The sequence below is a fragment of the Mustela erminea genome, chromosome 2 (assembly GCF_009829155.1).
Source record: "Mustela erminea isolate mMusErm1 chromosome 2, mMusErm1.Pri, whole genome shotgun sequence".
NCBI lineage: Eukaryota > Metazoa > Chordata > Mammalia > Carnivora > Mustelidae > Mustela > Mustela erminea.
Window position 1 is genome coordinate 57442765 of NC_045615.1, and position 18405 is coordinate 57461169.

The 18405-nt window shown below is 38.1% G+C and overlaps 1 protein-coding gene across 2 annotated transcripts in view; it reads left to right on the plus strand.

The window, feature by feature from the left end:
* METAP1 (methionyl aminopeptidase 1) overlaps positions 1-18405 on the plus strand; it is a 66739-nt gene that overhangs the window by 18498 nt on the left and 29836 nt on the right. For both annotated transcript variants that reach the window (XM_032332968.1, XM_032332969.1), the window contains exon 2: positions 15142-15193. In XM_032332968.1, coding sequence (XP_032188859.1) covers positions 15142-15193 — 52 coding nt within the window. The remainder of the gene's footprint in view (positions 1-15141; positions 15194-18405) is intronic.

Here is an 18405-nt window from a genome sequence, read left to right on the forward strand (position 1 = left end):
GAAACAACAGTAGCTCTCACAATGGAATAAATTAAGTGAATTGTAGAGGTAGTTATTGCTAAAGGGTTTGGAAGTGTCAGTTTCCACTGAGGGACAGATGGTATTTAAAATCAGTTATTATTATATTCTGTACTCTTGAAGAAAGGTGAGGTTTGAATGGAGGATAGGAGGGCATCTGATTATTTAAGCTTAATTGCTTTGAAAGCTACCTATAGATTTGGGCACAAGTGGGAATGGCACCAGCTCCCTGCTCCTGTCTTAGTCAGAGCCACTCTTTTTTCTGTTTTAAATACTGAAGACTGCTCTAGATTTCTTTCTAACAAGAGTTCCTTGATCAAGAGGGGTAAAAAGAAAAACCTTTGGAACTTAACTTTGAACACTCCAGATGGCAAGTATTTGCAATTGGAAGCAAAAAGTCTTTGTGTATTTAAAATTCAGGAAGATTTGATGATTGGGTTCTGGATGTGGTCCTGTTGTAAATAACATGGCCTTCTGAGTATAATCTTGGAACAATCAAATAATGATAAGTGTGTAGACATACCCCTGTAAGGGGGTAAGTCACTGAATACAACAGGTGTTAGGATGGAAGTAAGATCAATGTGAAAGAAAGGGGCAGTCAGTCTAATTGTTTTAGTTCTTGATGCCAGTCTGTCAGGCCTACTTCATCAGAGGAGTGATGTCCCCCAGGGAAGAGACTAAACAAGGTGGGCTGTGTGTTTTGCCCCACGGGATATTCACTCGTGGGGTGGAGAGTAACTTGTTCAGTCACACTATTAGCAGAAAGTATAAATACATTGTCCTAATTGTGTATTAATTGGTATAATGTTTTAACTCAGGAAAAGAAAGCAACTAGTCTTTTAGATGGATTCTTCATGGAGCTAGAAAATGGCATTCAATTTAAAATACTGATGGTAGGAGATGAGCCTTAGTATATATGCACTTTGCATTATAGGGAATCTGATTTTGGTTCTTGGAAGGACGTGCTTTGAGTCACATATTCTGTAATCCTTATACCATGTAATTTCTTTCAAAATTTTGTTCCAGTTTTACTGAGAAGTAATTGACTTAACTTTGTATAAGTTTAAGGCATATCAAGTTAAATGATTTGATATATGTAGATATTGCAACATTATTACCACAGTAAATTTAGTTAATATCCATTACCTCACTAGTTACAAATATTTATATCCTTGTGATGAGAACTTTTGGATTTTTGCTCCTAGCAACTTTCAGATACACAATACAGTATCATCATGTTGTACATTACATCCTCAGAACTTACTTATCTTTATTTCAGTGTTTTAAACAGATTATTTTTGTCATTTAATAACATATCTCTAAGTAACATGATTATATTGCTATGTCCTGATGATTTGGCTTAGGCTTTCTCTCTAGGTTTCCTGGAGATGCAAGAAGAGTATTTAGTTGTTTTACCCCTTGCTTGCCATATGCTTATCTTCTGATTTATAAGTGATTTTGACAAAAGTCATGTAGCCTGTTTCCCCTGTAAGTAGACGGGTGATCTTGGGCAAGTCCTTTATCATCTGTATGTTTCAGTTTTCTCACCTGTAAAATGAGTATATAAGTAGTACCTACCTCATAGGGTTGTTAAGAGTTAGCATGTGTAAAGTAATTAGAATAGTGACACATAGTAGGCATTACATGTGTTACCCATTATTACTATATTGTGATTACTTTTTCTTTCCTATGCAGATCCTTTACTTAGCTCTTTGTGTACTTATTTTTAATTTACCCCAACCCTTTCTTTGGGTTTGTAAATCTCTTTGTAGTATATTTAAACATATTTGGTATTCTGTCAGTTTTCATGTTTCTGTAAGAAGTCTCTTTTGTGTCTTCTGATCTTTTCAACTTGGATTAGTAGGTCTCTATCTCTGTATAGTTTTTTGCAGGGGAGAGGGTTGGTGGGTATTTATTTCATATCATTCTGGGATTTGCTTTTACTTTCTCTTATGTAGTATTCCCTGTTTCCTGCATTTTGCTAAAATATTTGCAGGAGATTTCTTGAAAAACAGTATTTTGAGAAAATAGTTTGTTTTCTAAGGTTATAAAACATTTGTTTCTAATTTAAATCCACATCTAGGTGACAACTTTTTAATGCCCCCTTTAGTTAGAAGTAATTTTGATATTACTTTATAGTTATAGAAATCAGTAATGGTGAAAGCTGTTGAATAGCAATTTTACATGGAATACCATAGTTTGGACCCAAAATAGTTATTTTCAAATGCAGTAGATTGTCACTCAGGAATGCTTTTTATATGTTGAACACTCACTTAATAGTAATTGATTTTTGACAACTCTTTCTATTGACCAAAGTTTTATAGATATCCTTCTATTTGACCAAAGTTTTATAGTAGAAACAGCCAGGTCTTAAAGCTACAAAACCACAATATGACAATATAGTTGCTAGTTATAGTATTTCTGGAACTTAACAGAACAGGTCTGTATTTTCTTGAAAGGACATTTTCCTGAACTTTCTAATGTTACTATGTTACAAAACAGGTCTGTATCTTCTTGAAAGGACATTTTCCTGAACTTTCTAATGTTACTGTGTTCTTTTGTTTTCCGTGAGTCTAGTAGGTCTTCTAGAGTAAGCCGACAGTTTTTTCGTTTTTTGTCGTCTTCATTTGAAAATGAAGAAGAAAGCACTTATAGCCTAACAGGAGGGTTTAAGAAACCATATTGTATAACATGCTGGCTGTGTTTGCTCATTTTTATTATTTAGAAGTAGCGTTTTACCAACATGAAGGATTAATAATCTAGTGGAGTGACTTACTGGCATTTAGTAACTTTTCACTGGTACAACTTAGAAGTTCTTGAGTTCATTCTGTTCATGTGAAGTTCTTTCTGGGAGCTTCTGGTCCATCAGGATGATTAACTTCTATTCAGTGTTGTTTGGATGCTGAGTATTTTTCTGTGTGTATGTTTTAATTCCATGAAAATCTCTGAGATATTTTATTACCATATCCTTTGTTGTTGTTGTTGTTGTTAAAATAAAGGTAATACATGTAGAGAATTTGAAGTGAGGTCTGCCTTCCCCCAAGTTTGTGTCAATCCTTTGGAGTAATCACTGTTAACAATAGGTTGCTCTGTATTCCAAGAAGTTCTCAAGGTACGTAATCCATTTCTTTTTTTTTTTTTTTTTTTTTTTAAAGATTTTATTTATTTATTTGATAGAGAGAGAAATCACAAGTAGGCGGAGAGTCAGGCAGAGAGAGAGAGAGAAGCAGGCTCCCGCTGAGCAAAGAGCCCGATGTGGGGCTCGATCCCAGGACACTGAGATCATGACCTGAGCCGAAGGCAGCGGCTTAATCCACTGAGCCACCCAGGCGCCCCACGTAATCCATTTCTTAATGAACATCTTTTCAACAGAATTCAATAAGAAACACTCTGTTTTCCTTTCTGTACTTGATAACATGGTATAACATGATAACTTGACATTAGAAACTATAGTTTCTAATAAAGATAACATTAGAAACTATAGTTTCTAATAAAGAAATAATTTTGCTAAGAGAATTAGCATACTTATAATAATATAAGCTCTGTGGATAAAAACATCTAACATTGTAAAATGTTTATAAAATGGTAATATGATTCTGCTTGGGACCAGTCTCATATTTTTTCCTTTGATTTTGCCCTTTTGCCAATTCTTAGTATATACTGAGAAATTCTTCATATTCATATTTATATTTATATTTTTAAAAATCTTAAGCTAAAATATTTTATTTAGCCTTTTCTCTGAAATCTGTCCCCTTTACCTTGATCTCATCTGCTTCTTTCTCTTTCTCTTCTATGCTGCTAGATTGTTTTTGTTTCTCTTCACATTTACTGATTTACTATACAGAATACAACTCAGGGACAGCCAAATGGAAAATATGCACGGGGCACGGTGTTGCAGTGGGGGCAGTGGTGCAGACCGATATCTTACCCATTTTATCTCTTTTACCAATTTGTCGCTTTCTCCTTGCCCTGCCCTGTGAGCCCTATAGCTGTGCAGAGAGTGGACTTTGGAACCAAGAAAACCCTATATTTATAGTCCAGCTTTACCACTCAATAGCTGTTTGAACTGGCTCAAATTATTTTGACTTTAGTTTGTAGGAAAGGTTTAAATAACTTCCCCATCTGTAAAATGGGAGTATTAATATCCAGTTCCTAGGATTCATGTGACCTGTGAATGAGATGATGAGATGATGCATCCAAGATGCCCGACACAAGAAAGGCTGTCAACACATGGTGGTTCCCATTAATCAATGTCGGACGGAGGCTCCACAGACTTTTATTCTTAATGGAAGGTGATGTTCTGCTAACCCACCTTGATGGGAACCTTTCTCTAAGATATTTGCCACCTGGTCCTTTTTATTCATTAAGAAGATGGCAGGAGTATTTATATTTTTGAGACAAATTATCTGTAGGCCAGTTTTGATAAGGGTTGGCAGTAATAGTGAAGTGGCAGGTAGACAGGAACAGGAAGAAAGGGCAGTAAGGAAAACCTGAATTAAAATACCCAGCAATACACAGTGAGAGATATAAAATGCCTACAACTTTGCAAAACAAATATTACCAAGTTGTATTGCATAGTATAAAAAAGAATAACCCACCATAGTCAACTAGTTTGTTTCAGGGAGGTACAAATCATGAAATAATAGGAAAAGCTATTAAAATAATAATACATTAAGCCATTATATCAAATACAAAAAAAAATTTCCTTTTGTAGATGCTAAAGATGCATTTGGTGATATTCACCATCAGTCCCTAATTAATTTTAGAGTAGAAATAGGAAAAATTATTTCCTTAACATAAGAAAAAGTGTAAGATACCTCCAATTCTATTCTTCTTTTTCAAAATTGAGCAGTTCTAGTTTGTTTGCCTTTTTATATAAATTTTAGAATCATACTTTATTATATCTAAAAAAAAAAATCCCAGTTGAGATTGCTTAAAACTTACAAATGAATTTGGGGAGAATTGACATCTTTCTGACGTTTAGTTTTCCACTCCAGGCACACAAGATGTCTCTGTATTTATTTAGATCTTCTTTGATTTATCATTGTTTCTTAGTTTTCAGCATATAGTTGCTATACATGTTTTGTTACCTTTATGCTCTTTATTTAGTTTGGGGAGGAGTAATTGTAAATCGTATTGCTTTTGTGTCATGTTCCAATTATATATTGCCAGTATATAGAAAAACAGTTGACTTTTGTGTGTTGACCTTGTATTTGTGACTCTGCTAACCTGATATTTTAGTTCTGGGAGTTTTTTCCTTTGTATTTTTATATAGATACTTATGTCATCTTTGAATGGGGACAGTTTTCTTTCTTTGCTTTTTCTGTCTCTATGGCTTTTTTTTTTTTCTTGCCTTTTTGAATTGCAAGACTTCCAGTGTAATGTTGAATTAGGAATGTTGAGAGTGGACATCCTTGTCTGGTTCCTGATCTTAGGGAGAAAGCGTTTTGTCTTTCACAATTAAATATGGCATCTGTAGACTTCTGGTAGATGATTTTTTTTTTTTTTTTAAAGATTTTTCATTTATTTGGAAGAGAGAGCAGAAAGAGTGAGAACATGAGTGGGAGGGGTGGAGAGGCAGAGGGAGAGGGAGAAGCAGGCTCCCCGCAGGGAGCCCGATGTGGGGCTGGATCCCAAGCCCTGGGATCATGACCTGAGCCGAAGGCAGACGCTCTACTGGCTGAGCCACCCAGTGCTCCTTTATCTTGATCTTTATCAAGTTGAAATGCTCTCCTAATTTACTGGGAGTTTTTATTACGAATGGATGTTACTTTTTCTTCCAACTGTATTGTGGATTTTTCTCTTTCACTTTCATCACTTTTGCTTCATGTACTTTAAAGCTCTGTTGTTAGACATGTATGATTTAGACTGTGATATATCATCTTAGTTGACCTGTTTTTTTTTTTTTTAATCATTATGTAATTTCCCTCTTTGCTGTCAGTAATTCGTTATGGCCACATTTGTCCCTGAGGCTCTGTTCGTTAAAAATAAATCTTTTCCATGTCCAATGGAATAATTTCTTTTGATCCTTTAGTTCACTGACTCTTTCCTCTGTCATCTCCATCATGCTCTTGGATCCACCCAGTTAGTGTTTTATTTTGGCTGCTGTATTTTTCACTTCTGAAATTTCCGTGCGGTTTTTCTTTATTCTATTTTTCATTGCAAAGATTTTCTCTTTTTCCATTGGTATTAAGAATCCCTCATTGGTTTTTGGAGCATTTTAATTTAATAATACCTGCTTCTAGGTCTTTGTCAGTTAATGGCAATGTTCATGTCATTTTGGTATTGGTGTCTGTTGACTCACTTCCCTTGTGAGTTGAAATTTTTACGGTTCTTTATATGTCAAATAATTTTAGATTGTATCCTGGAGATTTTGAATATTGAGATTTTGAGACTTGTTTAAATCCTGTGGAGAATGTTGATATTTTTGTTTTAGCAGGCTCCTGATCTGGGTTACATTCTGGCTGCGAGTTCTAACCTTTCTGACCCAGTGCTTGGTGTGAGACTTGGATGATAGACTTGTGATTAGTTCTGTTCTCACAAGCATCAGTGTATTGTATTATGAACAACTCTATGGGCTCCCTTTCTGGAACTTCTTCACAGTATTTTCTGGTTTCTTGGGAATTCTCTTTGCTTGTTCTCTGGCCAGAAATCTTTGGTTTAGTTACCTGCTTTGCTGCACAGTTTATGACTGTGTTTGTGTCTGGGGCCAAATGGCAGGAAGGCAGAGAGCAGAAAGTGGGGTTTGGTCCACCCTCTGTGGACTACAGCTTCACTGATTAGAGAAGGAAAATGCCTCTTCCTCAGAATTTTGGCTCCTACAGGCTTATGGGTGGCTACCTCGGTGTGTGAGAGGATAAAGAGAGAGGAGAAGGTGGTATCTGTGCTCTTTGAGCACTGTTAATTCCCTGTTCTGGTCCTTGAGCCAGAATTAGAGCATTTTCTCTGTGAGCACTGTGTGTTTGTGCCAGGTGGTCACTTCTCTGGTGCCGCTGAAGATACGCAGGGTCAGCTGGGATGCTGAACTCATCACCAGCTCAGTGGACCTTCAAATTTTGGTCTTCCCTAATTTGCCTGCTACTGTTTGCTTTTCAGAGTTCTTAAATAATTGTCCCATGCATTCTGTTCAGGTTTTATGGTTGGACTAAATCTTCTGACTTTTGCCTCCTTTGCACTGTGGCTACTGGTGTCACTGATGAATGTTTTATTTTTTATATGTATTTTTTAAAAAGATTTGACTTTTTACGGGTTGCCATTATGTCTGTGTAGCTTAGAATTCTGCCAGAGATTGGTCCCTGGTTATACTCAGATGCCATGAGCCAGGAGGCTTGGTTCTCTCTGATGGTATGTGTGGTGGGAGCAGGTTCAAACTTCGGGTTACATGTCCTCTTTAACAGTGCAGCTTCTGTGGGCAGTCATGATGCTAGAAAGATACAGAGCTCACAGTAATGACTAGTTGCTTCATTGGCCATCGGTTTTCATAAGCCGAGACTTTGGGCCAGTATTGACACATGTTAAAGATAGATATTTAAGTGCTTCATTTTTCAAGTTTAAAATTTAAATTGCTTCAAAAATTAACAGAATTGATGATAATTAGAATTGAGCACTGCACAGTTGTTTTTCCTACATAATAGTTGAGGAAACCAGAACTTGAGAGATACTAAGTGTTGTACAGCGAATAAGTGACCAAGCTAGGATACAAGTCTGTCTGACTTCAGAGTCCATGATTTTTAGCCACTAGCCACTTTTGAAAAGGAGTGTTTTAGGAAGTCTTGTGGGTTTTGAGTTGTCCCTACTTATAAACCCTTTAGGAATTAATGAAGTATCCTTAGTACTAAGTAGTTAATGTTAAAGTATTTTTTTTGTTTTGTTTTTTAGTATTAAAAAATTAGGTGAATATGCTAAATTTTTCGAACATTTTTAAATGCTTCTTTAAAGAAATGATGTCTTCCCCCTCCCTTTCTTGTTTAAATTAGTATGTATCCCCTGCCCCCCATTTAAATTGGTATGTAAACTTCTGTATTCTCTAAATGAATCAGTTGGGATAGAGATTTTTTTTAACTTAAGGAAATGTGTGTCAGCTTCTGTGAGCATAAAAAAAGATCCTGGGTGATACAGAAGTGTTTTGTTCACATAACCTATTTAGAAAAGTTTTATAAATAGGTTATATCAGAGTGCCAACTATGTAAAGGCAGATTTTTTTTTTTTTTTTAACGTAAGCTCTACACCCACCTTGGGGGCTTGAAGTCATGACCCGAGATCAAGAGTTGCATGCTCTGCTGACTGAGCTAGATAGGTACCCACTAAAGGCAGATCTCATTTTGCAGTTTTGATATGCATGAATTTAGTTAGCATAGTTTAGTTAAGTGAAACCAGTCTCCCAGCAACATGAAGTAATTAAATGAAGTACATACTTTACAGAGAACTCTTTAGTCCCAGGATCATTGTGTAAGTCACAGGTGGGCACCTTGATCAGTGACCAATCCCTCCTTTCTTTCAGAACCTATCAGTGACTGGCCATTGTGCAACTCTCACTTGTTTCTCTTCCAGACAGCCAAGTCCGTGGTTGTGTTGCTTTGTTTGCCAGTGATGACTTCTGTGATATTTTACAAAAATGGATAATCGAAAGAGGGAAATTTGCCAACAAAGATAGAAAGTACAGCAAAGAAATGGTAAATGATCATGCCGGAAGTGAAATCTAAATCCAGAAAGGGGTTTGTAGAAGAAATAGCTGACCACGGGAATGTTGGCATTGCTCACTGTTTTAGAAACTCTAGACGTGCAGCCAGAGCAACTCTGTGGGGCCAACTTGTTGGAATAAATGAGGAAAATGGTTGTGATGAAAAGAATAGCTGTGTTGCAGGGGAAATAATACCAACAAAAACTTTAATGGAACTCTCAGAGCCATTGACCGTACAAATGATAAAATTTGGAAGCTGTTCCAAACCTAGAAAGGAGTAGGACAGTTTGCCAATCATAAAAAAGATGTTCACTCCGTTTCATGAGTTATACAATGGGAAGAAAGCAAACATTCAAACTGGTCTTGGTAAGTTTTTAAATAAAGAAAGAAAATGCTCTGATTCTCAGTGGTACGGTGTACTAATAAACAAACATGAGTTTTATTTTCTCCCCCAATACTCTGTGTATTTATAACTGACAGAGTTTTGGATGTCGTAACAAAAAATTTTAAAGGTCCTGGAACAATTCTAATTTCCCATTGATTATGAAGATTACTTTGTACACTTATGGCTTGCATGGTCTTTTTTATGGTTCTGCACTATGGTGCAAAGTAAGGACTGACTGCCTGTGTTAAAAATTGGTTGTTGGGGCACCTGGGTGGGTTGGTCGGTTAAGTGTCCAGCTCTTGGTTTCGGTTCAGGTCATGATCTTGGGGACCTAGGATGGAGCCCTCCCCCCTTTCTCTGGAAGCCTATTGGATTTTCTCTTATATACACTATTACAAAATTTCATATTGCATTCCTTGGGCAAGTTGAGTTTTATCTTTTGGGGGTCTTTTCAGTCTGGAAACTCCTGTCTTTCAGTTATGGGAAACTTTGAATTTATTTCTTTGATCTCCCCTCTCCCTTTTCTTTCTGAAACTTTTGTTATTCAGGTATTAAACTTGTTGGTTTTTTTTTTTTTTTAAAGATTTTATTTATTTATTTGACAGAGAGAGATCACAAGTAGGCAGAGATGCAGGCAGAGAGAGAGGAGGAAGCAAGCAGGCTCCCTGCTGAGCAGAGAGCCCAATGTGGGACTCGATCCCAGGACCCTGAGATCATGACCTGAGCCGAAGGCAGCGGCTTAACCCACTGAGCCACCCAGGCGCCCCTAAACTTGTTGGTTTTTTTAATATATATATATATATATATTTTTTTTTTTTTTTTTTTTAAAGATTTAATTAATTAATTTATTTGACAGAGAAAGCAAGAGAGCACAAGCAGGCAGAGCAGCAGAGGGACAGGGAGCCCGATGCGGGGCTCGATCCCAGGACCCTGGGATCATGACTGGCATTTGAAGGCAGATGCCTAACGACTAAGCCACCCAGGCGCCCCCCCCCCCCTTTTAATAAGTAATCTTTTCACCCATTGTGGGGCTCGAACTTATAACCCTGAGATCAAGATTCCTATGCTCCACTGACTGAGCCAGCCAGGTGCCCCAGACATCATTGGTTTCAAATCCTTTTTTCAAAAACACCATCTGTTTTCAACTTTTTGTTGTTTTGCTTTACTTTGGGGGAGATTAACTTTGAGATAATCATTTCTACTGTCACAGGTTTTTAAGAACTTGTGGTCTCTTCCATAATTACTGAAAAGATGGAATCCTAGGCTAATGGAGCTGAAGAGTATCTGAAAGTCATCTTTTGATAACCCTGCTCCGTTCAGAAGTCTCTTCTCTATTCTTGACATATTTTCTTTTCATTTTTTGATGGTCTCCTGCCTTTTTTATATCCTGATTTTAATGATAGCAGGAAAAGGGTTAGCCAGGTTGAGGATGCAAACTGTGCTGTGCTTACCTAACAAGTGAAGTACCTTTGGATTTTGGAAAGGAGAGTGTATGTGACAGAGCAAAAAATCTGACCTTGATTTTTCTCAGGGAAGACTGTTTTTGCAGTGCTGCAGTCTTGGCTGTATCAGTACCTAGGAGACGTGTAAGCCACTTCAGCCGCATATCGTTCTCATTGACAGACATTCAGTTGATTTATTCTAAGCTGTTCTACTGAAAATGAATTCAGAATTGTATCCAGCGCACTTAGTATGCAGATGGTTTGCCTAGTATTAAGGGGACACTGGAGTCAAGGCCTGGAATTGAAGAACAGCACTGGTACCCTAGGCATGCAGCCCTGGTGGCATTTTGCCTCTGGACCTGGCTTACTGTTAGACTGGAGTTCCAGGACGCACCCTGAAAGCCTCTCTCCACTCCTTTCTTCCCCATTCCTGAACTTTTCCTTGTTGACAACCTTACTGCCATGAATATCTCTGCTATCAGGTAGTCTGGACGAAGGAAAAACAAGTGAAACTCCAATCTGTCTCATCACCTTTGCCAGTCTTACCCATGATGATGAGTAGTTTGGAAAGGGGAAGAAGAGTAGGGTTCGAAATGGCTGACTGAAGTTTCTTAATAAGTCATGTGCCTTTGTTGATCCCATTTAAAAATCACTGTGCGTAATTGGGAGTTGACCTCATGAATAAGTACACGTAAGCAGAAAAAGCTTCAAGAAAACTGTAATTAGTCCTTCATCCCCAGTGCCCTAATTGGAGTCATTCTTTAGGTGTATGCCCTGGTGTCTTATTATTTACTGCCTTAGTTTCCTGTGGCTGCTGTAACAAACTGCCACTGATAGGAGTGCCTGAAACAACAGCAATGTATTCTTTCACAGTTGGAGAGGTAGGAAGTCCAAAGTCAGTTTCACTGAACCAAAATCAAGGCGATGGCAGGGTGGTGCTCCCTCCAGAGGCTCTACCACATGACTCCAATCTCTACCCTTCTGGACATATTACTTCCTTTTCTGTGTGTGTGAGCCTCTCGCTGCCTCCCTGTTCTAAGGACACTCATGATGATGGCATTTAGGGCCTACCAGGATAATCTCCCTATCACAGGACCCTTAATTGAATCACATATGCAAAAATACCCTTTTTCAAAATAAGGTGACATTTACAGTTTCCAGGAATTACAACCTGGTGTCTTTGGGTGGCCATTATTCAACCTGCTGTAGTTGTTACAGCCACCTTCATCCAGGGCCCCTTTCTCCCACCCCCACCCCATCCCCTGCCTTTTAGTCTTATGAAATAGGTGAGTGATTGATTTGTTTATGTCACTGTTCTTCAAGCTTTTGTTTCTCATAATCTAATGCAATTTCTAACCAATAAATCTTCCAAAACTAAAGGTGTGGAGTTTTTTTTTTTTAAATGATGAGGAGTCTGGAGGTGTAGATATTTTGAGACTGGAACAGCAATTCCACAAAACCATCAGGGACCCTGGCTTCTTGGGGTGCACTCTTTACTTTGTGGATAGAAGACTGCTGCTTTACCTCAGCCAGCATCTCTGGGTTTGAAGCAGGGAAAGGGCAAAGGGAAAAATAGGTGCCTGTTTTCTAAAAAGCTTTCCAGAGGCCTCACCTGACAACTGGGCTCACATGTTGGCCAGACTAGGTCACGAGGCCACTTGTATCATCCAGGAGGCTGGGAACGTTTTTCCCAGGGTCCATTGCAATTCTGCTGTTGCAGCGTTCTTTGGTGTCCAGGAGAGGGGAGAAAGCTGTGGAGTAGGCAGCTTGCGGTCAGTTCTGGCAGGTGATGGAAGGTTTATATTTCTATCTATAACCAGAAGAAGGCTTTGTGTATATGATCAGATTAATTTTTGTTCATTCTTTAACAAAAACCAAGAAAACCTGTTCAATGCCAGGCATAGTGATAAGCACTGGGATGTCAGGGGCTCCCATATTTTGACACTTGCTATGTGCTAGAAACTTTGTTAACTACTTTCCCATGAGTTATTTACAGGATCTCTTTTAATCTGCTATATTATCTTCCCTAGACGTATCAGCCCCACTTTATAGGTGGGCAGTTGAGGATCCATGAAAATGGTTAGTAGTTATCATTTCCTAGATTTAAAGATAAAAACTTATTTATTTTTTCAGATTTACTTATTTATTTTGAGAGGGAGCAAGAGAGTGAGCACAAGTCGAGGGAGAGGCAGAGAGAGAGGGAGAGAGAGAATCTTAAGCAGGCTCCATGCCCAGTGTGGAGTCTCTGACGCAGGGCTCAAAATCCCATGACCCTGAGATCATGACCAGAGCTGAAACGGGGAGTTACAGGCTCAACTGACTGAGCCACCCAGGTGCTCCCTTAAAGATAAAATTCTAGAGCTTATAATGGTAGAGTTTAATTGCATACATGTTTTCTAGTTCTGAGTTTGGTACTAAATAGATGCTTTGAATTGAATATAAACTCTCCACACGCACCCACACCTACTCATCCATACACAGAAGCAGTGAGAAAGCATGATCTTAGGTAATCCTGGGTTTGTGTTCTCATTCTGCCTGGTGTGATTCTGTTATGTGACAGACAAGTTATTTAGCTGTTTGTGCTTCAGTTTTGTCATGTGTAAAATGGGGATAATGCTTTCTGCCTTGCAGGATTTTTCTGAGGATGAAATGAGATACAGGTTTATAGTGCACATAGTAAATGGTAACTTATTTATTATGGCTGTCTTCATATTAGAGTTTAATACTGATTTTACCTTTCTTTTCTTAGGCTGAATAGATGTAGTACTGAAGAAGTCACTTAATCCTGTTTCAGTTCTTGGGACTTTTCAGTTAATTACAGTACCTCTTATGGCAGAATCATAGATAAGTGTGTGTGTGTGTGTGTGTGTGTGTGTGTGTGTGTGTTTCAACCAGTTTCCTGTAACTCCAGGGTGGAGAAAAACTGACCTTTTTGCCGGTTGTGAGGGTTTTTGCAGTTTGACGGCAGATAGGGATAACTATTTTCCCTCCTGTATTAGTTTCCTATAGCTGCCATCCCAAATTACCACAAACTTGGTAGCTTAAGACAACACAAACTTATTTTCTCACAGTTCAGTAGGTCAGAAGTCTGCATAGGTCTCAGGGCTAAAGTCAGGTGTTGGCAGGTTGGCAGCCTTTCTGGAGGCTTTGGGAACTGTTACTTACTCATTGTAGTTTCTAGAGGCTAGTGTCTTGGCTCATGGCCTCTTCCTCCATCTTCAATCCCAGCAATGTAACTTCTCTCCAACCTTGCCTCCATCATTCCTTCTTTGATGACTCATGCCTCCCTCTTACTTAAGGTCAGTTTATTAGCAACTTTAATTCTCCTTTACCTTAGTTGTAACCCAACACATTCACAGGTTCCGTGAATTAGGACATGGCCATTCCTGGCGGTGCCGTTATTCTGCCAACCACATCCCCCATCCTTCCCAAAAGATTGAGCTTAGTTTTAGCTTCAAAATTGAAAAAAAAATCCTTGAATGTTGTGGATACCTTTTTATACATCTGAAGTCTTGGGGTTTAATGTTGCAATAGGAGGTAATAGGTATGACCTGGATTTTCTTAACCTAACAGCTGGTCTGCTGTGGAGGATACAGGGAGAGAAAAGGGGAAGTAGTGAAGATTCTGACACTGGAGGAGCAAACTAACCCCTCAGTCTTTGGATGAACCTTGGGGGAGAGTACCTTTAGCATCACTGGTGTAATGTAGTTTGATTACTATATAGTCCTAGGGGTGCTTTCTGTTTTTTCTTAGCTTTTTAAAAAATCCATTACTTACTTTTTTATATTGCAAAGTCAAAACACTTGTAGGATTTTGTGAATTTTCTTTGTATTGATAATTATTTGTTTGAATAATTTTAAGTCCTTTGAAGGAAATACCATAAAAATGAAAGCATGCTTAAGATCTGTGTCTGGTTGAATTCATTTTTTTTTTCTAATTTATTACTTGAGTTGATTATTTGAATTCAATTTATTACTTGAGTTCATTTTCCCAAGACAGTACTTCCTACTGGCATCTGAAATAGGTCACAAGAACTTTTTTTCTTAAGTGAAAAGTTGAGTCTTCCTGGTCATTGATCCATTCCGCTCAAAGTACTCACTGAAACTCCACTGTGTGCTAACTACTGTGATTGGCTCTCGGGATGTGGGGGTAATCTTGACATAGTCCCTTCCCTTCCTGAGCTTACAGTGTAGGGCTGTCAGCATGGAGGAAACAAAGAGGAGGGTATAGCTAGCCAGGAATCAAACTACTATAAATAATGGAAAAATCTGCAAAATTTTCCTTTCCCCCCCTCTAGTATAGAGTTGATTAATTGGGTTATGGTTCTTTTCAAATACTTCAAAATAATTTGATGACATAAAATTGAAATATAACTGTGACTGCTATTTATAATATAGGCTAATGTTTCTACTTATTTGAAGTACTGTAAGTTTAGGTTCCTTTTTGAAGTGAATTTTTAAATAGGTATCATCATTTCTTAAGCCTTCCCAAATACTGGATGTAGTAAAGTCACAGATTTTGACTTGTGCAAAGTGTCCGGTGTCTATTTTTTACATACAGTATTCCTTAAAATGTCCCTGAAGGCCTGACACTAATTTTCATGTTTGCTCTTTCAGGAATGTTTTAAAGGAAGTTGGGCAACTCACAAGTTACTGCATAAGAAAGCAAGTAAGTAAAATCTTATATCTCTGTACTATTTGTCTTAGAAAATGACTTTTATGTAGAAGACTAGAAATATTCCAGTTCTGAAAGTTTATATTTGTATTTTTAAAATTTAAAAAAATTTTTTAAATTTTATTTTATTTTTTCAGTGTTCCAAGATTCATTGTTTATGCACCACACCCAGTGCTCCATGCAATTCGTGCTCTCCTTAATACCTACCACCAGGTTCAACCATCCCCCCACGCACCTCTCCTCCAAAACCCTCAGTTTGTTTCTAAGAGTCCACAGTCTCTCATGGTTCGTTTCCCCCTGATTTCCCCCAACTCACTTCTTCTCTCCATCTCCAGTGTCTTCCGTATTATTCCTTATGCTCCACAAATAAGAAAAACCATATAATAATTGACTTTCTCTTCTTGACTTATTCACTCACCATAATCTCTTCCAGTTCCGTCCATGTTGATAAAAAAGTTGGGTATTCATCCTTTCTGATGGAGGCGTAATATTCCATTGCATATTTGGACCATATCTTCTTTATTTATTTGTCTGTTGAAGAACGTCTTGGCTCCTCTCACAGTTTGGCGATTGTGGCCATTGCTGCTATGAACATTGGGGTACAGTTGGTCCTTCTTTCTACTACATCTGTATCTTTGGGATAAATACCCAGTAGTGCAATTGCAGGGTCATAGGGTAACTCCTTTTTAATTTTTTGAGGCATCTCCACACTGTTTTCCAAAGTGGTTACACCAACTTGCATTCCCACCAGTAGTGTAAAAGAGTTCCCCTTTTTCCACATCTCCAACATTTGTTGTTTCCTGTCCTATTAATCTTTGCCATTCTGTTTTGATTTGAATCTCCCTGATGACTAATGATGATGAACATTTTTTCATGTGTCTGTTAGCCATTTGTATGTCTTCTTCTTTTTTTTTTTTTTTTAAAGATTTTATTTATTTATTAGGCAGAGAGAGAGAGGGGGAAGCAGGCTCCCCGTTGAGCAGAGAGCCCAATGTGGGGCTCGATCCCATGACTCTGGGATCAAGACCTGAGCTGAAAGCAGAGGCCTCATTTGTATGTCTTCTTTGGAGAAGTGTCTGTTCATGTCTTCTGCCCATTTTTATATCAGTTTTTTGAGTGTTGAGTTTGAGTAGTTCTTTATATATCTTGGATATCAGCCCGTTATAGTGTCATTTACAAATAACTTCTCCCATTATGTGGGTTGCCTCTTTGTTTTGTTGACTGTTTCCTTTGCTGTGCAAAGCTTTTTATCTTGAGGAAGTCCCAAAAGTTCATTTTTGCTTTTGTTTCCTTTGTCTCCATGTGTCTTGAAAAAAGTCTTCCAGTTCTGAAAATGTATATTTGAATTTCTGAAAGTGTAATCCCAAGAGCGAGAATTAGGACAAGTTTTAAAATTTTTTATTCTTTGTGGTTTGTAATCATGGAAATAAAATGTGGCTGAGCAGTCTTTTTGTTAATCTTGTATGTAACACAAAAACATGAGATGGTTGTTAGGATAGATGGATCTTTCTTGAGCAGTACTTGAGAATGTCCCAATTTTCTGGCACCCGCTTTCCTTTGCTAGAAGTGTTTGAGTGTTGTAGGCAGTGGTACTTGAGCTGTCTGGCTTTTAAATTTAGCCAGATCTCTTGTTTTTGTTTCATTTTCAAAATTTATTACTTTGTTTTTTTGGTGTATTAATACTCTTATTTGCAGCTGAATATTTGCAGCTGAGTATTTGATTTTTCTTTTTTAAAGTTACTTTCTGAGACACCACAAAGTGAAACTCTTAGCTATTGCTGTCAGCCACATGGATCTATTACCAATTCACATGACTTTTCCTGATTTGGCTACTCACTCATCCTGTAAATTCATTTCGTCAGTGGACTGCCTTAAGGGCTTAAGACAATTCGTTGCAGTTACCTGAAAATTGACCAGGGCTTTCTGGTCTTAAAACATTGCCATCTTGATGGATGAAGATTTGGCAGACAACTCATGGTTCTTGGTATAAAGTTTCTGTTTCTCGACCTATTGATCTTGTTCTTTTTAATTCATCAAATTATGTATTTTTTTTAAGGAATTTTTGCTGGTTTAATAAACATAGAGAGATTGGGGCACCTGGGTGGCTCAGTGGGTTAAGCCACTGCCTTCGGCTCAGGTCATGATCTCAGGGTCCTGGGATCGAGTCCCGCATCGGGCTCTCTGCTCAGCAGGGAGCCTGCTTCCCTCTCTCTCTCTGCCTGCCTCTCCGTCTACTTGTGATTTCTCTCTGTCAAATAAATAAATAAAATCTTTTAAAAAAAAAAACAGAGAGAGATTATTTTATATGTATCTATCTTAAAATCTCATTGAGGTCAGTTTAACCACCACTTGAAGGAAAGGGAAATAAAAATGTAAAGACAATCTGTGGTTCTGTAAAGTGAGGTCTACATTGAACGGAAATGCTAGGTTATTGTGGGAGGAAATGTGGTTAGAGATGAGAAAGAAGGATTGTGAATAAATGAGAGTTTAACAAAGCATAAATAACAGGATTCGTTACTTCAGATCAAAGTATAGAGTTTGGTTTAAATGCTATTTAACTTTATTCAGTAATACATTAAGTACTGTATTTCTAATGTGTTAGATATTTTTAGAGCTCTTTGACCAGTTATTAATATTTTATATCCAGGAAGTTAAAAAGTTTAGGGAAGTGAAGGGTTGAGGTGAAATTGTATGTTAGCAAAACAGCTTAGAATGGGTCTCGGGGCACCTGGGTGGCTCAGTGGGTTAAAGCCTCTGCCTTCAGCTCAGGTCATGATCTCAGGGTCTTGGGATCGAGCCCCACATTGGGCTCTCTGCTCAGCAGGGAACCTGCTTCCTCCTCTCTGCCTGCCTCTCTGTCTACTTGTCATCTCTTGTCTGTCAAATAAATAAATAAAATCTTAAAAAAAAAAAAAGAAAAAAAAGAATGGGTCTCTACCCCAGGCGTTTCCTAACATATTGAAGTATGCATCTTTCTGTCTTTCTTTCTTTTTAAGATTTTATTTATTTGAGAGAGAGAGAGAGAGAGAACGAAAATGAGTGGGGGAAGGGGCAGAGGGTGAGGGAGAAGCAGGCTCCTTGCTGGCAGGGAATTCTACATGGGGCAGGATCCCAGGATGCTGGGATCATGACCTGAACCGAAGATGTACGCTTAACTGACTGAGCCACCCAGGTGCCTCACGTGTGTGTGTTTCTTTAATACTGGA